This window comes from Brachyistius frenatus, unplaced genomic scaffold, assembly GCF_029030835.1.
Source record: "Brachyistius frenatus isolate BFR_SWC_R1_liver_20210118 unplaced genomic scaffold, ASM2903083v1 Contig_116, whole genome shotgun sequence".
Classification (NCBI taxonomy): Eukaryota; Metazoa; Chordata; class Actinopteri; family Embiotocidae; genus Brachyistius; species Brachyistius frenatus.
The window spans coordinates 485719-512850 of NW_027210715.1; the positions used below are offsets into that span (position 1 = coordinate 485719).

The 27132-nt window shown below is 40.6% G+C and overlaps 1 protein-coding gene across 7 annotated transcripts in view; it reads left to right on the forward strand.

Moving 5' to 3' along the window:
- Positions 1 to 245: 245 nt before the first annotated feature.
- Positions 246 to 27132, forward strand: part of kcnc2 (potassium voltage-gated channel, Shaw-related subfamily, member 2) — a 91078-nt gene continuing 64191 nt past the window's right edge. For 3 of the 7 annotated variants that reach the window (XM_069713165.1, XM_069713162.1, XM_069713166.1), the window contains exon 1: positions 247 to 1151. In XM_069713165.1, the coding sequence (XP_069569266.1) occupies positions 597 to 1151 (555 nt within the window). In that variant the 5' untranslated portion in view covers positions 247 to 596. Of the gene's footprint in view, positions 1152 to 27132 lie in introns of all 7 variants that reach the window. The other 4 variants (XM_069713163.1, XM_069713164.1, XM_069713168.1 and 1 more) reach the window with 2 other exon arrangements.

A 27132-nucleotide genomic window follows, 5' to 3' on the forward strand; every position in this document is an offset into this window, starting at 1 on the left:
GAGCTCAAACCGTGTCAGCCCTGAAGTGGAGCGCTGATTTTTCCAGAAGCTGATTCACCTGATTTTCTAAACCAAAGAAGGAGGCGAGGGCATTGAAGTGTAGCTGAGAAAACGTGTAATGAGTAACTTTACCCAAAATTATGTATAGCAAATACATTACTTTTCAAAATCAATCTCAGGTGTTGCGTTACACATTTTTAGTAACGAGCCCGACGCTGACGAGCGGTTGTGCGTCTTGGAGAGGGCAGGGACGCCAGAGACGCGCAACGGCATCAGCAGCGCAGTCTGTTTAGAGCCACTGGTTGAGATCATTCAACACTCCCAGCACTGACTGTCTGAGCGGATTGTGGGATACAAATCGACATCCTCCGTCCCTCTAAAATCTACCCGAACAAACGATGGACACCCCCCTCTGCCCCCGAGAAAGATATGAGAGCGACGGATGAGTGAAATCGGAGATTGTGCGCACCACGGCCAAAATCGTGGAGCCTCTTTGAATAGAACTGTGGGTGTGTGCGCGTAGGGCTCGCTGATACCTCCGGACTGCACTCGCCAACTTCCCCCGCTTTCCATCAAGTCATGTCTGATACAGAGCGATGGGCAAGTTTGACGACAACGAGAGGATAATCCTCAACGTCGGTGGCACCAGGCACGAAACCTACAAAACCACCCTGAAGACCCTGCCGGGGACGCGACTGGCCCTGCTTGCCTCCGACTCGGACATCGACTCCGTGCTGGATCAGCTGCAACAAGTCCCCGGCTTCCTTGAGTACAACGCACGGACCAACGAGTACTTCTTCGATCGCCACCCGGGTGTCTTCGCCTACGTGCTCAACTACTACCGCACCGGGAAGCTCCACTGCCCGGCGGATGTGTGCGGGCCGCTGTTCGAGGAGGAGCTCTCCTTCTGGGGCATCGATGAGACGGATGTGGAGCCCTGCTGCTGGATGACATACCGGCAGCACCGTGACGCGGAGGAGGCTCTGGACGTGTTCGAGCTCAACGTGGACAACGGGGACGAGGACGACGAGATAGGGAAGCGGCTCGGCATTGAGGACGTGGCTGCCGACGGGAATGTCAGCCTATGGAAGAAGTGGCAGCCGGTGATCTGGAATCTATTCGAGGATCCCTACTCCTCCAGGGCGGCGAGGGTAAGGGCGCACCGCTGCGTCTGGGGCTCTCCGAACACACACATTAACCCCCACTTTACTCCCTGCTTACTGCCTCCTTTTTATTCACAGAAACACACGCAGGAGCTCACATGTCCACCTGAACACTCATATTAGATTTAAAAAAAAAAAAAAAAATCTTTCATAAAAGTCATTTATAAGTTGGTTAAGTATCCAAAACTTGCTTCCTGACCCCTAAAGTGAAAAGTATTTCACAGCTGTGAGCTAATATCTTCTAGCCTACATTTAGTTTGAACTCTCCAACCAAATCTCTGCTAAATAATTTGTCTCATTTGGATTTATTGTTTTGGAGGCTGATTTGAGAGCAGTCTCAATCATCTCACTTCCAAATTAGCAGATTGTTCCTCTTGTCATTATAAAAAGGTGTTACCAGTCAGGGTATATAGCAGCTGTGTGTTCTAGGTGTGTAGGCCTGGTGTGCCAAACACAGACCGCAGCCCACATTTGTTGCACTGATGCATCCTATCTGTGTCACTCGGGTTTCATATTGTAAAGGTTTTGTTTATTAGGTCATAGCTGTGGAAATGTCTTTTCGGCTGGCGAACAATCTTAGTTGCCCTCATTTGTTGTTTATTAGCTTCATCCAACATTAATTTCAGATAAACACAAAAGAAATGTTGGGGGATTTAATCGTTTCCAAAATTAGTGCAGTGTCTCATAATGAGAGATGTAAACTGACTGGCATTGCTATCTTCTGATCATCATTAGTCTTTTAACAAATGATGAATATACAATATTACTTCTCATTTGGGTGTTGTGCACTTCAAAGGCTGAAGTGTTTTTTCTTTCTTTTTGAATCTGCAACACCAAAAACACACATCATCCACAGATATTCTGAATGAATACATCAGCAAAAGTTTTCAAATAGTTCACATTCAGTGAGTCAACTAAAACTTTTTATCTGCATTTGAAGGAGCCCCACATCTGCAACAGTTGCTTTCAGGTCCTGAAAGCTGTGCTAAGCTCGCCTCAGGCTGCCGGGGAATTCTGGGTAATGGGCAGCAAATCGTTCCTTCACTGGCAGACTGACATATTGCCGGAGTGAATAACTGCCGGCTGTGATGTCACGTTGTGTAAATGGAAATTAAAGCAAACAGTAACACTAAAGCCTTCATGATGTCACAGCTGCGAAGGTTTGACTGATGGAGGTTTTTGTGACGGTAATTAAACTCAGAACAAAACCTTCTGCTAATGTTTAATCTCTGCTGTCAGGTGGCAAAGCACCTGCTGTGACGTCACTGATTGGGGTGTGGGCTAGAGCTCACGTTGCCTGAAAGTTTTAACCTCTAGAGGGCAGTGCTGCGGCAGCTTTTCATTATACAGCATATGTTCATATATTAATTTAAACTTTAAAGGTCAATAAAATAGTGGGTTTTTTTGCACCAGAGATTTGGGTGTGATATTATTAAAAATGTTTGTCAATAACTTATTTCCCCAGCTTAACTTTTATTGTTTTCAGCAACTAGCTTCCAAAACAAAATGTAGACCGTCACAGGAGTCTAAAACAAACTGTATTAAACAACTACTCAAATACGCACCTGTCTGAAAACGAATGTGTCCCTGAAGAGGAAAATTATTGCTGTTGTTGGGAACTATGCAAAATCTTACACTCTTTATATCCTTAACCTCAACTTCCTGCTGAGCATTACATCTTCTACTGTCTGTACCCCATAGCAACTCACACCAACGCAGCCCTTTGTGTTGTTCAGCACAATGCTCCGACGGTCTGAAGGCATCCCTCTGTAAGTCAGGCAGAAGCAGTCTATCCACAGGCTGATGTTTGTACTGGATATAGAAACCTGTAGTTAACGGTAACTTCCACTGGATCGATAATTAAACTGGTGTGGGGCTGTTGTTTGAATGCAATTTCAAAGGCTCTTTGCCTGCCAAAAACTATTTTGGGAAAAATATGTGAATCATTTAAATCTTTAAATGTTTCACATTTAAATGGTACAAAAATATTAGTACAAATGAGCTTAATTAATTTGATATTTGGCATTAAAACACTACATAACTATCAGTCAGATTCCAGTCATGCATTTTCCTTGTGTTTGTCCATCAGCTCTATATATAGTCTAGTAGGAGGTCCTCTTTGATAACATTCTACTATATCAGGTCAGTATGTAAACCGCTCATAATTTTTTTCTAATACGCTGAATCAAGCTTATTGTCAAGCCAAACTTGTGAAATAGAAGACCTTTCTTCACACCTCTGAGTAACAAAGAGACAGAATCAGCTTTGGTTTCATGTGCTGTGATTACATCATTCCTCCTCTTCATTGTCTGCAGGTAGCAGCACCAACAGGACTACATGAGATTGTTGTTTAAGCAAAGGAAGCAGTATTGTTGGTCTACATAAGGGATAAAACAAACATTCGAAGTGAGGCTGTCCAATAATCCAATTTCAATAAACTATACAGGATTCAAAATCCAACACATAAACTCTAAGTTTATTTTATATAAATATAAATATATTGTATAGTAAGTTCGATCTCTCTTTGATTTTTGTGACTAGTTTCGGTGACTGACGTCAGCGATCAGTTTGGCCTGTTGATTCAATCAATATTTGATTGTTTCCTCTGTTTCCTGGCAGAGTGTGACTCCCATCTACATTTTTAGCTAAACGGGAGGTGTTTTGAGGGCTGAGTGTGTGTGTGGGTGGTTTTGGCATTGACCTTGCCCCGTATCACTTGTCCTCCTCTTTCAATCCATCAGCAAACTTTCACTGAGGATGAGGGCAGGGATTTGGAATAGTGATTCAGATTGTGCAGTTCATGATCAGGATAACTTGACAATACACTGAGATATTATTCCTAAAATCACTGTAAAACTGATGTCACATTAAAATGATGTTACAGTTAGGTTTACAGCTGATATTGAACTGTTATTTTTAAAATGGAAACTTACAGTAATGTACCACCAGGACAAAATTCTGTCGTTCTGTTGTTCCTTGTTCTCGTCCACCAGATTTCACTGGTAATTTCTTGGAAGTGTTTCTTGGCGATTACCCGGCTGACAGACAAACTAGCAGGAATCTAACAGAGGTAAATATTGAGTTAGTTTCAGTGCAGCTCTACTGGTAGGAGCGAGTTGATGGAGCTGAATGCTTGTGTTTACAACAAGCATACATCTGTCTCCCTGTATCAACACTAACCGAGCATGCACACATAGAAATGAAGTCACACCACATTTCCCTGCCACTGAAACAACACAGAAGCATCTGTTTCTATAAGCTTATTCAAACCCTTCCGCATGAGAATCACACTCCCTGATAGCAATAAGACAAACGCAGCTCCTTCGTTGGGTCTAAATGCCTCCTGTGGTTTTAAAGACGAGCTGTCTTCTGGTTAACTTTCAATACAAGTGAAAGGGACCAGAGAGCGAGACAAAGAGATGTAATGATAGAGCCTCCTCTGAGTTCTAATCTGCTCCCTGACAAGGCATTAGGAGAGAGTAACGTGGCATCACCCTCCATGGACAGTAAATTCACCTTTGACCCTGACACCATATAGGGGACAGTATTAACAGAACATTTCACTTCAACAGCAGAAATGATGTTAAACTTAATGGTGTAGTGATGAATAAAAAGATGGGTGGATAGACCCTGTATGTCCCACGAACATTTATCATGTGACAGTTAACAAGCAAACAAGCTCTCAATCTCTGCGTCTCACTTACGAGGACAAGCCATATGTTTGTGTTATGCTGAAGGTAGGACAAATCTATTTTCTAAGAAGTTGTGCTATGTCTTATTAGAAGTGTAATTCCTCGCTGTATAAAGTACTTCATTAGGAACTGGTTTATGTCGCTGTTTCATTTGTTGCAGTTAAAATAAAAACATTACAGAGAACAATGCATTAATAAAGAAACTTCGATCATAGTTTTGTATCTTTTCAATTCCTGCACTGTACTGTAATTCAATAGAGGACTTAAAAATCATATGTTTGTTATTTTGTTAAGAAATCCTTTCTCAACACTACTACACTGAAAAAAAAAAAAATAGGGAGCGAGATCCAGAGGCCTTGTTCTGTGCAAAACTAGTACCACAGCAAACAAGTGTGACCATTACCCAGGAGACCTGTTCAGTCTATTGACCTCACCACATTTTGCATCTGCATTAAGGCAGGAAGGATTTTGGCCTTTTTATGCTTCAGTAAGGTGACACAACCGTGATGACAAGAAACAAGGAAACAAAATCTGCTTTAAACCATGTTTTTGCAATTAATGATCATCTAAACTACAGAGGTTCCCCATAAACACCTGTTTTAAAAGGAACACCAGATTTAATGTCCTCACGTGTCTAGAAGTTATTTGATTTTCTGTTCCAAGACATCACAGACCTCGTAATGCACAGTAAATTAGTACTTTTTGTAATGAGCACAGAAAAGTTGCACATAAAAAAAATGCAAATCATAATTATAAATCATATTCAAAGTCTTGTATTATATGATGTGACCCTCAAAAAAGAAACAAGCTACTTATTTAATGGGGGGCCCTTTATTGAAAAGTCTACTGTCAAGTCTGAGACACCTAAATCTTCCCTGTTTTATCCAACAAATATTATATGCTTTGGGAATGTCCTGAGCCAGACGTGAACTCGGATGTTCACGGTTGGTACCTTCGGTCACTTGGCTGCTCCATCACATTTTTAATATGAAAAATAAATAAAGGTAATCCCAGGCATACCCAAAAAGAACTCTTCATTGAATCTCTTAATGGAGCAAAATTGGAAGGTGAACAAAGAGAGCAAAAACTTTCAGAGTTTCTAATGTTAGATGATGTTGAATGTTGTAAAAGCATATTGCTAAATCATTTTAAGAGTTTACAAAGGTGTGCAAGCAAAATGATCTACTTTACAACGGGAGCTAGAGTTTTAAAGGAAAAAGTGTTTTTTACTGTAGGAAACAGTCACACTACAGAAACCACCAAAGCATGGCAGCGTCAGTCCTCTCCAACATGGTCGCATTGTTTATAACTATGGTATCACAACTAATTTAACAATTCCCCATATAATAACAGCTTTATTCTGGTGAAGTCAGCGCTCACCTCTCTGTCAGATCAGCAGTCTGTGGCTGTCACAAAGCCCTTCACGTGTTTGTCTCTCCAGGTAAGCTCAAAGCCCAAACGTCTGATCGGCTCCTTTAACCAACTTGTACATGAGAGTTCATGTGGCAGCAGTCAGCAGTAGCAGGCGTGTTTCTCTGGGCTCCCCACGCTGTTTCTATTGTTGTAGCCATCCTGTTCTCTCCTCACTCTCAGTGCTGTCTCTTTAATCTGCATGCAGTGTGTTTTAAGAGCGGCTATCGGTGTGTTCACTGGTCTGCGAGAGATACTAGTGAGAATTTCTGGTGGGTTTTTCCTTTATGTTAATGACTGTGTTTGTGCAAAGGAGCATATTTTCTGTGTGTGTCTGTGTTCTCCTCTGTGTTAATCTGTTTGTTTGTCCCTCTCATATCTCTGTAGTTGGCCATTGCTGGATTGGGATGGTAACAAAAAAAAAGAGAGAAGATATAACACCCACCACCTTTTTTCATTTCCCATGTCTGTGCTCAAATGCAGTGGTTTAACTGATGCCTGACTCTGTAGTTCCCCCTTCCTCCCTCCCTCCCCCCAACGCACACACACACATCACCCTCACCCACGCATCCCCCCATTCTCCCATGATCCCATTTGAGACTGCAGCTTGCTTTCTGCCACTTAAGAGGTTAAAAACCCAAACCGTCTGGGTGCCGCCTGCCGCACGCCTGAAGATACCAAAGCCAGGCTGCACGCTCAGCCTGCTTGTTGTCATGGCAACATCATCGCTCATAACCACGGCCTGTTTTCATTGAGATCCGTCCGGTCCATGAAACTGATTGATCTCAGAAACCTGCTCGACCGTGAACCCGTATTGCTCAGTAACCCCTTGCGTGCTATAGCTTGTTAGTTTTGTGGCAGTGATGCAAGAAAAGGGTGTCGGAGCGTCACTAACACAACCGATCCACGTGCATGTCCCTTTAACTACTTGCTGTCAGAGGTGATACATGGTGATTGTGCTTTAACGAGAGCTACAGTTGTACCTCAGCCTACAGGTGCCTCCTCAAAAAGTGCTGTTGAATCGTACCGCGCAGAGATTGGAGGTTGCGGGATGCCAGGAAATGCGTCTGATCTGCTGCAAACAGACGGCCAGGCCCTCGATGAGTAAATAGAGTCTGACGTGTAAACAACAGCAGACCTGACACTGGTTAGGAGCGCGGGGCAAATGGCTGCCCGAGCGTGGGCGGTGACGGCACGCCGCTGGGCATGTTTGTAGCCGCTGCCAGTCACGTTAATCTGCCCCGCCAATCATCATCCTGCGTTGCTTTGGTTGACAATAATAGCTCAGTGTACGGGAGTAGTGTGGAGGGCTGCAGCTGTGTTAATTAGGAAGGAGGTTCGTATGAGTAAAACTTTCACATTAACAGCTTTTGATTCAGTTAAAGGTGTAATGTGACACATCTGCTTCCTTCCTCAACATTTGTGTTTTGTGTGTTTGTTGCTCAGCGCTCGTCACTGTGGTGTTCGTGCACTGCGGTTTGTGCTCATCACCTGATAGTCGTGCAGTGTGGTGTCCCTAATGTAACATCTGTGACTTCACCTGTAGATGTGTGAGGGGAAGCTCAAATTTGATCAAAGGGGAGGAAGACTTGGAAGAACCGAGGTGGGAAAAGCAAGCAGCAACCATTATGGCTGAGACACCTGTCAGTCAAGCAACAAACCATAATCATCTTTTGTCTTGTAATTCATTGATGGAACAATGTTTCTCAGATGATCAACACATTGGACAAATAAGATAAAGGAAGCCACTGAGATCATAATAACACAGTCACAGATACAGTGCCTTCATAGGAGGCAGCTAGTTCCTCAGTAAAGTGAGATTATGTAACGTTTAACTAAAGAACAAGTATTCTTCCTTTTACAAATTAAATGTTTAATTTATGAGCAGTAAAAACACACCCTTGGATTCAATACACTCAGGGATTTTGCTGCCTCGCTTGGTCTGGTACAACCAGCTGTCTATGGTGGCAAATCTTAGCAAACTTTAAATCATTTTAGAAGGGCATATACACAGTTTGGCACTTTTATCACAAAAGAAAAAACAAAGAAATGTTGGTTGTTTCCAGTTTTCAGTCCTGTTCTGTTTGCTGTCAAACAGATTTTGGAAAATGAGAGGAAATTCAGGCTGTGTTCCAAATGACATACTTCCCTGAGTACACTACGATATAGTGCTCTTACATGCGAGGACTCTGACTTGTGTAGGCTTGAATTTCGACAGTGTCGTGTTGTCACTGATGTGCTGCACTTAAGGTAAATTATTGAGATTTGAATGCATCACGCGCCAAAATATCTGTTGGATTTGATTATTTTACCCAGAAATGAACATGTTTTCGTGCCCTCTGTTTCACACATACGATTAAAATGCTAATGCCTTCCGTCCAGCATCAGCACAGTGATACATAATGGAAAATAAAAAAAATGTGTGAGGTGTTCCGCAACAGCTTCCTCAGACGCCTTCATTTTAAAATGATTTCCATTGGTTGTCCTTCCCTTTTAACTACGTAGCCAAGATGGCGACCGGTCAGCGTGGAAAGTGTCCAGCGTTTCACACTCAACGTTTGGACCATTTTGAGAGCATCATCCTGGTACTTGTAGTGAACTGCATGTTTCTGTACTTGACAGTATGAACGCACTTATTCACTCAAAATAGTGAGTGTTGGTACGTAAGTACAACATTTGGAACACAGCTTCAACGTGTCAGTTTCATGTAAACGTCTTTTCAGACAATTGTAACTATTAAAGAATACAGCAGCTTTAAAACTTACAGGCTTTCTTAAAAGGAACTGCAACTTAAAGGAAAATCATTTCAATGCAGTTTTTATATCGTTTTCAGATAATCCAGCTAAATTCTTGTTTCACCCTGTCTGGCCCTCTGGTTGCTCATTTCTTCACCTGTATGATTTTACTATGTTGCCACATCTCTGCAACTACATACAGTAGATGAGGATATTGTTATCATAACCAATAGAGCAGATTGTTTAGAGTGTGAAAATAAGATCTATTTCATAATAAAGTGGAATTACCCTTTAATGTACTTCGCTGCGGTGGGTGCTGCTTGTTTCGCCGTTGTAGAAGCTGCTGCTCATGTCAACTCCTCAGTTCTATTGTTTGGTTTATCCCAGAAGAAATAAAGCACCAAGTGATTTTTACTCAGGAGAAACTTATCAGACAACAGAAATCAAGAACAGGAATTTGACAAATAAAAAGATTTTCTTCTGGTGACCAGACAATAATGCAGCTTTGTGACTGTTGTTTTTTATGACTTGGTGAAATAGATGAGCAAAGCAGACGTTTATTCATATGATAATGTATTGAGCATTCACCACCAATGAAAAATGATAGAGAGCAGGAGTTTGCCTATGTGCATACAAAAGAAGAGACAGAGAGAGGCCTGTTGGATAGTTAATGAAGGAGGCTTGTTCGGTATGCATGATCGGACCCCTTGCCTCACTATATACCATATCCCATCAGGCCACGCTCTTTCCGTCTGTCTGTAGGTCTCACCCTCTCTTACACACAGAGTACACGCTTCCCACAAAAAAATTAAGAACATGCTCACTCTCTCTCTCTCTCTTTTAAATTGTTACACAGTCGATTAAAGTGCCACATTTGGCATAAGTGATGATGGTGAACTTAAACTGGGTCTCGGTGACTGATTCCCTCCCGTTGTGAGGCCGTTGTAATAGTTGTAGAATATTCATAGGGCAATTAGAAATCAGTTGTTAAAAGAATGATGTTCTTTTCTGGTGTTTTGTCACTTTGTCTAGAATCATTGTAGTAATAATTCTTATATCTCAAATAGTTGTCTTTGTTCTTCACCCTTTATCTGCTAGTTAAAAATGGACAAATGTTTTAGTTTTTTCTTAGTTAACACCACACCTTGGCAGATAAGAGAGTGATGGATTGTGGGTAATAATTGCAATGGAGATCTCGTTGTCTTTGATGGAGTAGGTTGCAAAAAGAAGAGAAGTAGGTTGTGTTTATTTGAAATACATTTACTTTGGACAGTAGTCAGCATGATGTGCATCTAACTATGAATGAAGACGCATTTTACAGCATGACACCAGAAGTGCATGTTTGACCCTCCACGACGGCAGCGCTCCTCTTTGTCCCGCTGGTTTCTGGAGGTGTTGATTCAACAGAGCAGCTCACCTGAGTGCTGCGTTTATTAACCCATTCCCACCCACTGACGGCCTTTATAACATCCAGGCTTTGCTCCTACAGGTGCACGCCTGCAAACGAGATAAACAGCAGCACAACAGTGAGTCATCAGATCATGCAAAGTGTTCAAACGCTGTGTGTATGTAGTGGAAATGTGTGAGAAAAAGAGTCCTCAGTGTGACAGTCACCTCAAAAAACGAAAGACGTCGTGGGTGGTTTTCATAAAATGCATATGACTCAATGTTAGCCAAATTGGAGCGAGCGTCGTTGCTCAATTTGCAAACAGAAATTGATGTCACCATGAGCGGAGACTGTGAGGAGCGCTGCTGAGACTGGAACAGATCAAAGAAAAGGAGACGGGTCTCGTTCTTTGATGTCCATTTCAGCAAGAGAACACCCTGAAAGTTACTGGATTATACAGGAGATAGATACACTTCAGAAGTGCACTCAGGAATGGGTTAGATGAGCGATATGTATCATGCATTTATGAATGTACTGGCATGCATGCTAAAGGTGGGCTCCTCCCGTTGTCCACACACTGCCTGTCGACTGCCAGGAGGGGCCCTGACGTGGGGACTGAGATACGAGACGTGCCGTTTGTTTGGGCTTAATGCTGAATAATTAATGCTCATCCATTCACTCTAAAAGATTGAGCGCTTCCCAAGGACAATGGATTTACTGAAAGTCCTTTTCTCTGGCACCATTTGCACAACCGCAAGGCTCATGCATTAAAAGGTAATTAATAAATCAGACTTTCAGACTGATTTGTGTTTCTTGAGTCTGTGCCCCATTTGGCTCACTGTGGCTGAGCTGCTGTTAACAAAGCACACTGTGAGCTCAATGAGGGCAGGTTACGTTCCAGTTTAACCAACTGGACCACTGTGTTTCTGTTATTTCCTCTGCATCTTTTAGACAAAGAGTTACTAATATGATTTTATTCACATTCCCTTTGACATGTATGCTCAAGATTGTCTCAGAAACTACTGATGTTTTGTTGATGGTTTGTGGGTCAAAATTCATCTTAATCAATGAGCCAAAGGATTTTCACCTACCGTCTACCACTTGCTTGTTGTGGAGCTATCAAGCAGCACCACACATTTGCCATCAGGAGGTTGAGTCTGATGGGAAGTCAGTTCTCATGAAATGTTATTACATTTGATACAGTGAAGAGAAACTAAGAAAGGGGCTGAGTATTGAAGCTTTGGACTCTTTTGATAACAAGTGATATGTGTCTATGCAACCCGGTATCACAGCAAAGCGTGAAATAGACACGCCTGTCCACTACAGCAAAATGTGAGATAGCTACGCTTTGGGCTGTCTAGGCGTGAAAGTTACACGCACCAAGTATTATCAACTGTCAGGCAGTGAAGGCTGGCATCAAATATCTCATTCATAATCTTGTTTATTTGATTTTTGATCTGAAGTCCCCAATCAAAACTAAATCTTTAAGAACTCTAAACAAAATATTAAAATGTGTGTTAAGACAACATTCAGCATTTGAGAACATGAGCTTCTTTTTTTTTAAACCCAAGTTAATTGTTTTTGGACATTTGGTGGCAGCACAATAAGAATGACATGTTTTGCCTGATTTATACATCCAGCAGATACAGAGAAATATACATGGAGTGCAATGTCAATAGTCATACGTCTGGTGCTGTTAAGGTAGTATGCTGTGGGTTTATCAGAGGTCTTAGCTGGAAAAAGCATTCAGCTGTGTGTGGATACAGCAGGTAAGAGCAAAGGAGTGAACCACAACGTTAAACTTGCAATTTGTAAAACTGAAACAGTGTGCTAAAATACAGTAAAATACTGCATTAGATGTGAGAGCACTACAGAGTCATGTAATCGTTTTTTGTCACTAAGCAACCCCTTTAACATTTCATGTAGTCTTGTATTCCATTGTTGGTAAAATAAATAAATATATATTAAAAAAAAAAACAAGCCGGCATTGGTTCAACTTAAAATTAAAAAGATAATTTTGGTATCAGTACTGACATTTAAGTGTGGCACCAAGACCAGTATAAAAAATAGCCACTCTGTTGAAAATACAGTGATTATATGCGACTTAAATAGTCACTTTTAGCCAAATTCAACCCGTTTTTAACCTGAGTCTGAACTAAGACTGTTGATCCCAAAAACACACACGCACATGCACACACACTACTGAATAGCCCAATCAGACACAATCAGACCTTTCTAAGCTGTTGCTTAACATCAAGCTAAAATGTGATTTTGTCTTCGCTAAAGTTTTGACCCAAAAGCAATAAGCTGGCAATAGAAAAAAAAATATTCCTGTTCATCTACCTCCTCTGTCTAGGGTTTGATATCCAGTCACTTAGCAACTGAAGGCTGATGCAATCTAATAAGCTTCGCAGTCTTCAGACTTTTTTTCTGTTAAGTCACAGTAAGTATTGAAGAAACTCTTCCCTGCTGCTGAGACAAACTCACATTTGGAAAGATCACAACCTTCCAGACTTCACAGGCAAAGGTCAGGCCACATTTTCAGAGAGTTGTTTATGCTCAGCGCCATCTTATTTATCTTTCAAACGGTCACATTTATAGAAGGGTAGGCTCCTGGGTGACAGCACACTGCTCTATCATCCTCACAGCATTGATTAAAAAAAAAAAACCCACACTGATCCCTAATAACCATGGTAGAAAATGCACTCCTAGAGGGAGGCGAGGGTCAGGCTGCAAACTGAAATGTCACACGAGCAGGGAGACGACAGGAGCGGGATGTGCACAGACAGCAACGTCATCTGGTAAAAATGATGACTAGTTTGCCGGCTGACCGTCTTTGAGAGCTTTGGGTGCGACTGAAGCTGCAAAATGTGTCAATTTTTCCACCCCCACAGAGGGAGGTATGGTAATGAACTGGATGGAGCTGTGACTTTGTCTGATGCTAATTGTGTGCCTGGTTGCTCTGCTGGATCAACCCCTGGCTTTCAGCTCTACCCGCAGACAATTTACACTAGTTCAAAGACACAAGCTTTAAAGAGGATCCACTGTTTAATGCAGCCACATCTGAGCAAGCAGCCCGCAATTAGAGGACATGTGGAAGCAAACCAACACACCGAGAAGCAGATGGGGACAAAGTGATTTGTGGACAATCAGATGGACTAAGAGTGGATGCAATTAAAGTCAGATAACATGTAACATGTAATGTAGAGTAGCTACAGAGTAACAGAGGAGGCTGAATCACAATATCTATATCAATGAAATGGAGGTGAGCAGTAGAATAGCAGAAAGTACTGATTATGTTTTTAGTGTGACATCACACGAGTGCATAAAGCAGTGAGCATGTAGCCGCATTTAGACAGTGAGTTGGCAGTGATTTGGACTTTTACAGCTACCCTTGGTGGCTTGTTTTGTGACCATGGTTACCAGAGATCCCACACCGAGGAAAATGTTGCAGTTACTCATTTTCCTGATAACTGAATATTATATTTTAAGGGCCTCTTCACTGGAAATAAACAAATATATACTTTTTTTTTTAAAGGTAATGGTTTTTAAATTTAAAGTTGAGGTGGATCATACTGAACAAGTTTAACATTATTGATCACTGAACCTGAGCAATATTATTCATATCATAATGCCAACCATTTCCTTTATTTTAAAGGATTCTACAAGTGTAGTAATAATTTATATTTTTCATATTGTCAACAAATTCCATGGAAGGAACCAAAAGCCAATGACTCGATCCAGCTAACAACTATATAAATCTCTGTGCCAAAGAATAGACTATTAAAAACATGTCAGTGAGTCACACTGCTTCACTGGATTACATGTTCCTTAATTACCATGAACATACTCTCTTTTTTGGCTCATTCCCACACACACTGTCCTGCTGCCAGAGATAATCACTACAACATCAATGTGGATTGATCTGCTGCTGAAAATAGTCGCTTAGAAATGCAGTATGTCCTCCTGTTTGAGTAAAGATTGTGTGTACAGTATCCAGCTGTTCTGGGAGATTAGAGCCATTTTTTTTTTTTTTAAACTGACTGAGTATTTGTTTCTTCTAGAAATCTAGAACGTCCTGCCCTTTAGGCCTTGATGAGATCAGATTTGATGAATAGCAACAGGTGATAGCAAATTTTTTGGATCTATGGTAGAATTGGGTGCATCTGTTAACCACAGCTGTGGAGCCCTGCAGCTGACACAATTTTCATTTAAATTCAATTTATTTTGATTTATATTGCGCCAAATCACAACACAGTTTATTTTTAAGGGACTCAACCCGGTAGAGTCCTTATAACAGAACTTCACAGCATTATACAGATGATGCCAACAATTCAACAATTCCCACATAAGCAAGGAGGAAAAAAACTCCCCTTTAAGGGAGAAAAACTCATTTTTAACAGGAAGAAACCTCCAACTGAACCAGGCTCAGAGGTGGGCGGCCATCTGCCTCGACTGTTTGGGGTGGGGACACGACTGGTTGGTGCAGTGGTGGCAGGTTGTGGTTTGAAAACACCTGTCTGCAAACTTTTCACGTGTCTGGGCTTGGACATTCAACTCAATGACAAATGCTGCCTGTTATCAAAGAAAAATTAACAGTGAAGTTTGTAACCCCCCCAACAACAAAACACCTCTTTTTTTTGACTTGATAAACAACTTGGTTGCAGTGATAATAATTATATCAACTACTAAATGCATTTATCTTGAAATTATTAAGTTTTTAGATTAAGAACTACAGCATTATAAGGTCTGACATAAGATATCTAAATTCTCCAATAATAGGTCTCTTCACTGTACTTGTTGTTGTTCTTATCCAAACATGCTTTCATCCAGGACTTGTACTGAACGTCAAAGACAGTCTGGCTCAGACAGCAACAACATAAAATATTCAAGGCTCTCTGGAGAGAAGATTCCAGAACTCCTGCCTCTTTCCTATGGAACTGTAATCGTAATTACTGTTAATGTATATTTTACTGTCAGGGATCTCTCTGGCTGGTGATGATATCATTTGTACAGCACTTTGTGAACTCGGCTTGTCTAAAACATGCTGTATAAACCCACTGGATTGGATTTGGATTTGATATATTGTAATGCAGGCTCGGCCAGCCCAATATCGACTGCGATCAGTAACAGAAACCTCCTGGGAGGTTGTCTATCAGCAAAAAAAAGTTAACTACATGAAGGGTCGGTGCACTGCCTCCGCCTTCTGGCACATAAACTCAGTCAGGCATGATGTTGAACTCCAGAAAATGTTTATTTTTGTAGCTTCCTCAAGGAAAGAAATCTGTGTGAGACTTTCAATGGATATTTTTGAGTTAAGAGTTTTGAGAATAAGGAATCTGACAAAAATACACACTATTGCAAGTGTAAATAACAACTTGGACGTAAAGCTAAAGCTCCAAACACAGTGGTGAAGAGAGTGTCTCCTCCTAAATGTCAGTTGCCTCTTCTGATGATCCTCTAACAGACTGCAAACTTCTTCCAGTTCACGCTGCTTGAAGTTTTGCTCCTGGGACCTGCAGCTTGTTTGATTTGAGGTGGAGAACATTGTTGGGAAGACTTCATGCTCCGCTGAACAACCCTCGACTCCCTTCAAACGCCCTTCACATGCTGTCTCTGGTGGTATACTGTAAACTCTATTTCGGAGATTGTGTTTGTTGAATGCATCCATTTTGAAAAACATTGCATTAAATAGTTCGAACCAGAACTAGAAGAGGTTTATTTGGCCAATTATTTATTTGTGTGTCTTTCCATTGTGTGAGTTTTCTTAACATTTTTAAAGCTATATTACTGAATACTTTTACGTGATTATGGGGTCAAATTGCTGTTTGTAATGTTACAGGCTTCAGTCACAGTGATCATCCTGTAGAAAATGATCTGCCAATTCTCCCCTAGATCAAAAAAATATGCTACAAGTCACTGTTAATCACCTAATACGATGTCATCATGAGGCATAATGAAGCAGGTTGCACTATAGCCTAAAAGACTGGGCTAGTAATGTTCTATACTTATTCGGAAACAAAATATACACTGTTTAAAAAGATTTCTCAGTAACCTGCTGTTCCTTATCTTCCTAGTCGGTGGTTTGGTTTCATCACCCACCCGTGTTGAAGTCTTTGTATTCTCATCAATTTCCACAGCAGCAACACATTGTTCACTACCTGTCCAGCACCAAACAGCAGACACGTGAAGTTAGTGCAAGCTTGTGAACATGATGGAGCATTTATTCACTACCCAGCTAGATATTTATCGTCAGGAGTTGGTGGAGACCAAAACTGAGCTGAAAAGAGTGAACATTGAACGTTAGATTTGTTGGATAGCCTGAGACAAGGTGATAAAATGTCAATATTGTGTTTACAGTGTTTTCCGATACCCTTAATTGCTGAAATGATAATAATAATAACAACACTTTTTTTTTTTTTTTTTTTTTTAACTTTTCCACTAATCAACTGGTCAGTCATTAATTTTAATTTAAGATGCCAGTCATTCTGGAAATTTGGAATTTATCCATCAGGAATACATTTGTCAGCAGTATGAAAGATGAGCTGAATTAAACTTGTTTTTCTTTTCACTTTCCTGTGGTTCCATATCTATAAGCAACTAAAATAGGACCTGTCACAACGACAACTTAGATGAGTGACAAGGTTTTTCAAATGTCTGTACCTCACTCAGGTCCAAAGTGTTCAGGTCCAAAGAGGTTACTAGAGAGTAAGTGAATTCTCCATGTTGGGATTACACAGATTGAGTACAATGTGTGCTGAACATACCAAATAAAAAATTTAACTCCGATTTATTTTTAACACAAGTATAACATGGTTCTCTATTCCTACGAGTCTGGGCACACCAAGCAGTGGTGTGGGGGAGAAGTGCAACTCTGACTTTAGTTTAGATTGAAAGTAGGACAATTTTTACAGAAGACATTCAAAGGTCTTATTCTAAAAAACAGCATGTTTTAAAGTCCTTTTGAATGTTCTTCAGTGTTTAGCTGAAAAGGTCTTTATGTTTTTATTTCAGCTAGTTTTACGTTTTAAATGTCTACAGATAAAAAAAATAAAAAATAAAATAAAAATATACGTGAAGAGTTTTTCTTCAGTGCTAGATTTATATTAGATGACAAAGAATGGTTTGTTGAAAAAAGCATTAATTTCTAGTTGTGTTGAATCAGCTGTGTGGATGAGTGAAGTGAAAGCGAGCTGACCCGAGCCCCGCAGTGCAGCGCGAGAGTCTTTGTCTGAGTCGTCTTCTATGGTTCACTGATACAGACCTGGCAGAACCAATCCTATTAGTAATTCTCCACTGGATTCAGGCTCCCAGGGACCCAGAGGAGCCCTCCGCTCCTGCAGCCCGCTCCTCCTCGGCGGCTCGCAGACAGAGGATATTCACGCCTGAGTGCGTTTGCTCTTCAGTTACAACCATGAGGGGTTTGCCAGCACAAAGATAGAGTCCCGTCTCTGAAGGAAGAGGTTAAAGGGCCCCCGCCTGAAGAGATCTCTCATCTCACTGTGTGTTTGCAACAACTTTCAAAGCTGTTTCAGGCAGACAGACGCTTTACCTCACACTCTTATTCATGGTGGTTGATGGAGAAGCCCCACTGAACAGGATTTGCAACGTGTCCAATTCCTCTTGCATGCTTTTTTTTAATACCAGAATCACAATCCGTGGTGGGATACCCTGCAGAGAGAATCAGCCTCCCAGTTTAGGAGGACGGTGTGAGCAAAAGTTTAATCCACTGAACTTTTTTGTAAAATGTACAAAATGTGTAAAATGTGTCCCTCACAAGAACCAATCCGTTTGGTCTAAGAGGCTTTCACCCACTTTTTTCTCCCCACAAAATACACCCGACTTTTCAGGGCAAGTTAATGTGAAGATTTCTAGACTTGGATGTCTTCTGTCACCACAACAGTTTACATGAGAAGTGATGCCTGTAGGAGGATAGAACAAGATTGTGAAGTAAGCCTGTGTAGAGAGAGCCCTGTCACATTCAGGTGATAGAAGTCTTGAGGACATCACATTGAGAAATCCTGATGATGTCAACTTCAAGGCTCCTGTGACTGTCATTTGTGATGGCGAAGCCAACAACAACTCCGTTAACTAAGTACAGCTGTAATGCAAGGGATGCAAAGGATTACTGTCAGTAAAAGGCAATTACGATGATATTGAGAGATTGTGGTTCAAATTGTTGGCAATATGCTAAGTTTGAGGATGCTATCGACTTTAAAGTTGGTCAACTGACCCTTGAAGCAGGTGCAGTGCACTTCATGCTGAGAGGAGAAAGCCTATAGTGTTGTGCTGTCTCTATATAAACTTATCTTGTGCGCATGATTTACATATTTTTTGCTCTGTATGGCCTCTGTAGTGCAGGGCTTTTACATACAAATAAACATTTGTAATGTTCAAGTCTTTTGCCAAATGAGTTTACAGTTGCTGGTATAATCTAGGAACACCAGATACATGTTTCTGTATTTCACTGAATGGTTACATCTGTTGTCTCAGTTGACATTCCTGTCCTGGGTAGATGAATGCAAACAGACCTTCCTCTCCAGGCAGAGCATGTGCACCAGAAACTTCTGCTGGCGAGCTGGCAAACTTCTGGTTTAGCCCTTTACTGACACTAAATGGGGATAAGTGGTGATCTAGACTTTCCTAATGTTATGTTTGCCGGAGAGCAACTTCTAATTATTCCCGAGATGGACACAGCATGAGTTGGTGTGTCTCGTGCTCAAGTCAGTTTGATGCTGTTTTAGTCATTTTGTAAGTTGTCCTTTGTCATTAACCACATATTTCCAACCTGAATTGAGTCAGAATAAGTCAAGCATTAATGAAGTCACTCTGCACAGCCCAAGGATTTGTGGATCTGATCTTTCTGCCACAATGGCTGAGGGGCACCTCTCATTCCAAACTTCGTGGAACGCCATCAATAGATAAAGACTGATGTGACGACACAATCTGATTCAAAGTTAATCCCCTCCAAAGTTGTTCAAAAACAAGTTAATTTCCATGTTGGGGCTAATGAGGACTCCGCGGACACTGCTGTTTTGACAGTCTTGACAGTCGCTTTGTAAATGACATAATTTATTAATAGACATTCAACAACAATGGATGTCAACCAATTTCCATTTGAGCATTTTAATACAATGCACTTAGATTTAAACATGATCACGGTCTGCCAGGACTATCTGCTGTACTATATGTTTCTAAATAATTACACATTTGGGTGAAATGGAAGGAAGATTAAACAGAGTTGGGAGAGAAAATGTCAGGTAGATGGACAGGATGTTTAATATGTAATAATTTGATGATCCCTTGGTAAGCTGAGACTCTGTCATGCTCATATCGTAGCTGGTTATCAATTTCCAATGAAGACCTTCACACTATTCCTGTTTAACACATTTGACATTTGATCAGTGTAACAACATGCTGCAGAAATTCATATCATTTAATGTAAATTAGCAGGTTTCAAATTAGACATGTGATGTAAATTATTCTTGATCATGTGGCTCCAGGTGTCTTTACAGGGATATATAAAAAAACAACAACCTTGATGTCCCCACAGGACGAGTCAGCGCTGTTAGGATATGATTCATTATTCACCTGCTCTTGATAGATTGGAAGCAGCAGCTATTTACTTTTTGTAAGAATCCCTGTTTTCATTTGCTAATCGATTCTTCACCACAGCTTTCGTATTAATTCATTTCCTCAGGACACAATTAATGTTCTGGTTTGACATTGTTTCCCACATTCCACATGTGAACTTTACCTTTGAAGGACAGATTATCATTGGCATGGATTGAAAAAAATGAAAATTGGGACAGATGTTGGTGACATGGAAATATCATTTTTTTTTTTTAAATGTGTTTCTTTTGTTGCTGAAAGTTTTTGTTTCTTGTTTATGGATCATTGTGTGGCAAATTCAAAATCATAGCATTCCACTGTAGATCATTTGTCCTTAAGTGCATTAGAATAAACAATCAACGCAACAGGACAGTATTTACAGGTTGACACCTGTAAGCAGGTAATTTAACACCTTTGGTCATTTTTGAAAAGCAGCCTCAGAGCTGTATCAGCTCACCACTGACTCTGCAGGCAACACTTGTCAGCTCAAAGTAAGTGTCACAAAACATTCAACACCGACAAACATTAGTGTACTTGGGCTTTGATATGAGCAGACCTTTACAGACCGAGTAATGACTGAAGATTCTCAGACCGCTCTCTACAAAGCACTCGTCTTTACTCAGGAGTGTCACACCTCGAGTTTCATGTCAACCCCAGCTTAGCGCGAAGGGTTGGCTCTTGTTAGAAATGTCCTTATGATAATTAGAAAAAATAAATAAATAAAAGATGAGCAAATTCAGGATAAAATCAGCATACAAAGTAACAGCAAACAAACAGGATTTAAACTTTTCAAATATCTTCCCTCAAGAGGAGACCAAACTGTTGAAAATATAGTAACTTACCATTTAAAACAGGCTTTATTAATGGCCAATGATAGACATCTGCTAAACCATAGTCCTCCTACATAATACTAACATGTATAAATGCAGGTGACTTTTGGCTCATTAGAAATGGTGAAACCCAAAACCATTTATTAGCATTTATAAATGCCAAACCTAATGAAACCCTCACTACTTCTTCATAGTTTACCAACATTTATAACCACATTATTACTTCATGTTATTATTAAAACATTTGATTTCAACACAGCACACAGAAACTCTATTCAAACAGAATGTGAACTTCTTAAAATTTACGTTCGTTGTGTTGTTCTTCCTAAATTTGTACTATTTTAAAGGATTAAACCGTGTGACATTTGCAGTTGTACATTTTCATAAGCAGCTTATTAATAGATTTTGCTCCCAATGACCTGCTGCCATCCATTAGAGGGTTCTCTCTAATAAATTAAAAATAAGCAAAGTGTCGTGCAAAGAGAAGAATTTTCTCCAACGTGGTTGTTTTTGTTAATGACCTGTAACTAATCTAATATGCATTCGTAAATGAATTAATAATCATTAACAGCACGATCAATTACAGCTTACAAACCCTTTATAAATGATGTCTTATCACAAAATGGGACCTGAAATGTTTCAGCTTGTGTGGTTGTGTCTTTGTGTCAGTTCACGGTGGCTGCAGTGGATCTGCATTTACTCTCGACCTTCCATTGACTTTGTGAAATAACAGTGCTGCAAAAATGTGTTTCATATTCTGTCAGATGATACAATCACAAATAAAACACACAACACGTCCTCACCGTAGGTTTTACTTATTGTAATCCATTTCTGTCGTAGTTTTAAAAGTTATTTACAGCTCAGTGTTACAGTCTGAGTCTCATTGATATAGTTTCGGTAGTTCATTACAACATTGTACAGATTTATGGATTATGGGTTATGGTTAATGTTGCAGATTTCAAGGGATGTTAGGGTTCGTGTGTGGAAAAGCAGCAAAAAGGGGGTTGACCCCAAACATCTCTCTCTTAAAAGATTATTTTCAACACTGAACAGTCCAAATGGACTGTGTTTTTTGATACATCTCACATCTGTTGTGTTTATGTACAGATATGACTCACACAAAATGAATATCATCATTAATATCAGCATTAGCTGGTGAAACCCTCAGTGGGTGTTGAGTAAAGTCATTCATTTCAAAACATGAGTGGGAGAAACATGTCGTCTGAATAACCTCAATTTATGAAAACTGCAAGTGTACCTCAGTCTTAGAGTAAAGATTTAGCAACTTTAAGTGATGTGACAGAGCAAGGAGCTTTTTTTAAATTATTATTATTATTATTATTTGCATGTGTCAAAGTACAAAAGCTGATTCACTCACACTAGCAATTTGGTCATTGACTCACAAATCTTCAGTGCTGCAGGAATCAAACAGGAAGGAGAACATTATCCCCGGCTCTTTCTATAAATTACTCTGAAATGAATGTGTTTGGTGAGAACTCTCTGGAAGTCATTCAGGGTACAAACACCTGTGCCGTCTAAGCGCTACAGAGACATCCGAGCTGCTGCAGGTCATCTCACTGATTGGTCCCACCTGCTGCAGTGTTTTATTATCAGTGAATCACCTCCCTATAAAGACGATTTTTTTCACACAGATGAGGCAGATGTGACCTGGCAGAAAAAAAATCCACTTCTCTCTATTGCTTTTCGTCTCATTTATTCAAAAATATTGGTTCTCTGAAGCAAACACATCAGAGGTGCTTCAAAGCTTTGTTTCTTGTTGAAAATGGTTGCTGCCTTAATTTTAGGAAACACACAGATCCGTTTATAGCCCAGTCAAATCGCCCTGATCTTACAAGAGGTCAACATCTTATACTTTTAATCAGCTATCTTATTTGGGTGATTTTGGCAGGGAAGAAGTTTATGAACAGGAAAACTGAATAGGAAACAAACATTTCAACAGTAAAGAACAGATTTCTTATTGGTGAAGATTTTAACAACATCATTTATCAATAAAATTAAACTTAAGCTGCTGATAGGGGGGCGCTACCATAATACAGTAGCACTTCTGTTGGAATACTGGAAAGCCTTATAATCACTTTTGTCCCCTTATGTAGATATAAATACACTATTCAATGCAATAAATTGTTCCCAAACTGTTACCCTTTTATTGCAGAATGTTTTTCATTTTTCCCAGTATATACATACTGAGAAGATTTCCCGCCCTCAGCCTCCACGCTGCACGCTGCATGTACCGTAACAAGAATACGATGAGGCGGAAATTAAAGCTTTCAGAAGTTCCAGTTGTGAGTTATAAGACGGTTAACTAAACACTGGAAACATAAAGACAAACCTAATATTCCTCGTCACACTCGTCTGCATGGAGCTCACTTCCAGCTCGAGCCCTCCCACCTCTTCCTCGAATGCTGTTCTGTGACAGTTAACCTGAATTCTGTGGGAATCAGATCAGCTTGGCGTAGAGGGTAACCGAGCATCTGCTTCCGCAGGCTGAGGAGCCATTTTAAGAGCTTGACTTCAGCGCTGCTCAAGCGCGAGAAATGCAGCCTCTCGGCACTACGCCTGCTGTTATCCAAGGACGACTGTATCCCTCTCAGGCTCTGATGTGCAGAGGGAGGATACTCTCCTGTGTGTGAGAGTCTTCATCTGAGCAGATGCATGCCACTTTGTGCCAGCCGCTGATGCCTCCTGGCATGCGATATATCTTAAATTACCACCGCTGCTTGCTGTCAGAGGGGAAGGGGAAGTGAGCACATGTCTCAGCTAAATAACTGCTGGATTTAATCCACCACTGAGTTTGACAATTCATTCAGTGCAGCCTTACTGATGTTTCAGCTTTCACAGCTGTGGGAAAGAGTTTCTTGTGGTAAATCAGAGTTCAAAGAAGAGTATAAATCAAAATGATACTTTGTGAAAACACAACGTTATGCAGTACCTGACTCTAGAAACCAGTACATGTGCTGCTGTGTCTTAAAGGGATTTTTTTTTTTTATCTGGATGTCCCCACAGTGTTGATATTAAATATAGTCAACAGTGGGTGCTATATTGGCGGAGAAAGCTGAGTTTGTCTGAGTTTTGCTGCTAGCAGAGCCGTGCTGGCAGTGCCTACATGTACCACAATGCATTGCAACGTTGGCCAAAACATAGCCTTCAGAGCAAGCATCAACCAGCAGTGTCACCCATTGGTTGGTAAACGACTGTCATGAAGCCTCGAGTTCAGATATTGGCCGGCGCCATCTTGCTACTCCTGACCGGTTTGGAACCAGAAGTGACCATATTTGGACGAGCGGGGGGGAGTGGGCGGTAGATCTGTCTTGATCTGATTGGAAATCCGACAATACTACGACAATAACACCCCCCCCCCTTTTCCTAGACTTTATAAAACTTCTCCATCACAACAAACCTGACGAGTAAAACTGACTCCACTCCAACGAAGAAAGCATTGCTTCAACAAAGCATTGATTTTTTTTTAAGAGGAGATAATCAATCAAGGGTCCATACTCTGCCTCAGACTTTCCAAAAGTATTTTGGGCAACTTTGATCTTTGAAGTTTGCACAGACTTCCCTTAGAAGATGATCAAATTTATGACGTGAGGATACTGTATGTGTACATCTGAAAATATGAATGAAAGCAGAGAAACCTAAAGTCCAGGCTGTAGTCCAAATGCACCATATTTAGTTTTGAGGACATCTGTTTTGTTGTTTGTTTAGTGTTTTGTGTACGTTCACGATGTAGTGGGGCCTGTATTGCACATTTACAGGATATTCATAGACCCAATAATATAGACATGCACAGATTTTTTTTTTTTTTCCAACTTAAAAGTAACTATTCTTATCTGTGTATATCAACCACTTTGTCTTTTCTGAGAGGCAGCAGGCCGGATACGTAGTAAATATCAATAATATAATTTACAACTTATCAAAACAAATACTGGGTAACATTGAACTTGCAGTGATATCGCGATAATCTCAACAGTGCAGTTATCTGCCGGGTAGTGGACATTTGAATTTTTGACGAAGGAGAAGAGAACCTCTTTGAAGTCATTTATTTATATTTTCAAGCCACAACAGCAACAACAATACTAGACTTGAAATATGCTATTTCAATATTCAGCATTGAATGCTGAAAAACAATTAGAATAATGTAATTAACATTGTTGACAAATCAAATTAGCATTCTTGTAATAGCCAAGATCTGTCTTCAAAATCATGAAACTAAATTTAGTCTCTGATGCAGAAATCCATATTCTTGCAGATGATAGTCTCTCGTTGCCGTGGTGATCCATCAGCCAGACATACTGCCTTTATGTGGAACATATTTCATGAACAAAGTCAACTCCGAGCTGGGCTAGTTTTCTCAAGCACCTTGCTAAAATACTTGCTGCCTGGTGGCTGTTTTATGAGCATGGACAAGGAGACAGAAAAGGAGGAAGAGGAGACTGCAGGAAGGAGAGCTGATATAAAAGGAGAAAGAGTGAAGTCACTGTGTCTTGAGTTTTATCTAAATGACCTCAGATATCATGTTCCCCCAGATGCTGAACTGGGTCTGATGTTGAGGTAAACAGCTTGACTTTGGGAGGATTACACTTTGAGCTTGCGGTAGCAAAAAGTCAGAACTCTTGCTAGACTAAGCCTTACTCAAGTGTCAGTCGCTGAGACTAGACTCAAGGACGCCGCAATATTTAGACAACTACTGCTCAGAAATGAAAGTGAATAAGCTGTTTTTGTCAGACCGCTGCAGGTCAAAAGGTTGACGTAGTCAGAGCTCTTGCACTCATGCAAATATGTCATCATCTGGTTCCAAAGTAAAAGAAAGACACCCTGGTGAACGCCCTTATGAACTTATCTACATTTTATAAAAGGAAATAAAAAAGTACAATGATATATTCTGTCTCTATTCTCAACTTCTGACTTTATTGCTGCATTCAGATGGGGTCGTATTTACCATCTACACAAGAATAGTCTGAATGGCAGAAGTACATTTTTCTTGAGATGTTTAGCTAATATATTGTGATTTTAGTCATGTAGAGTCTGTCTTCATAACTTAGATAATAGCCTATGTCTGAGGAAAACAGCCTCATCTTTTCCCTCTATGCTTTTGCATTTCCTGCATTACGTTATCCTCCTGTTAGCTTGATAAATTGTTAGTCTGTGTGGGTTCTAGACGCCGTCCACTTTGCCGTTGCCTAGCAATGGTGGTTTTACGAGTTGAACGCCAATCATACGTTTCACACGACTTCCCGTGTTGTAACCAGGAGCTCACGAGGTCCACTTGAAGACAGCATGTGACATCAGACTGTTGGACACATTCACACGAGACATTTTCCCCACATAGTACTGGTGTGTACCATCAGCCATTCGGGATGTCGGTTTCATTAAAATGTTCAGCCTTTGAGAAGAAATTCTACTAGGAAGTGAAAACTAGCAAGACAGCTTCAAGTAGTTTCATCTCAGTGAGTGGAAGGCAGTTAGCAAAGCTGGCTAAGATTAGCATTCCCACTCTATATTAAAACTTTTCCAACACCTGCTGAGTCATTGCAGCTCCTGCACACATGCTGTGTTTGATACAGAGAGGAGCTGTCTCACTTTTGTGAGTCTGGGTGCAGCAAATTACTGGAATGTAAAAACTTATGAGTGGCCCTGTGCCTCATAATTCGTAGCCATGCAACGTCTAACAGATTGTGAAAAGCCAGACATAACCTCAATGTGAAGGCAGCTGTCACTGCAACAAAAATGAATGAATAAATAGGTTAAATAATAATTAAATATAATTCCTCCTTTTGGTATGTAATCTTGACCAATTATACCACAAAACAAGGTTATACATGAAGACTTGCAGGAAGGTGTTTCTTGCATGCGTCATACAATTATATTTAGTTTTAACTATCCAATATTACCTGGCCGCAGAAATCATTTAGTAACACCTCAGAACTTATTAGAGAATTCTGACTGTATTGATTGAAAAAGATTATGTCTGTTGCACAACTCAGACACACCAGAGTAAAAGTAGTCTTTGACTAGAAAGATCATGTACAAACATGTACAGGCGAAGCAGACGTCAATACTAAAAGTTTATGGCAGAATCAGACCAGCAGACAGTGGAGGATCAAAAAAACAGGAGGACTAACACTGAGAGTAGCAAGAAGACACGAGAGAGAAAAACGTCTGGATCGAAGACAACTGACGAGAGGGGAACACAGACTAAAGGACGGGAAGACAATTGGACACAATCAGGGCGGAGCAGGCAGGAAACACACGGAGGCTGCGAGTCAAATGAGAAGACATGTA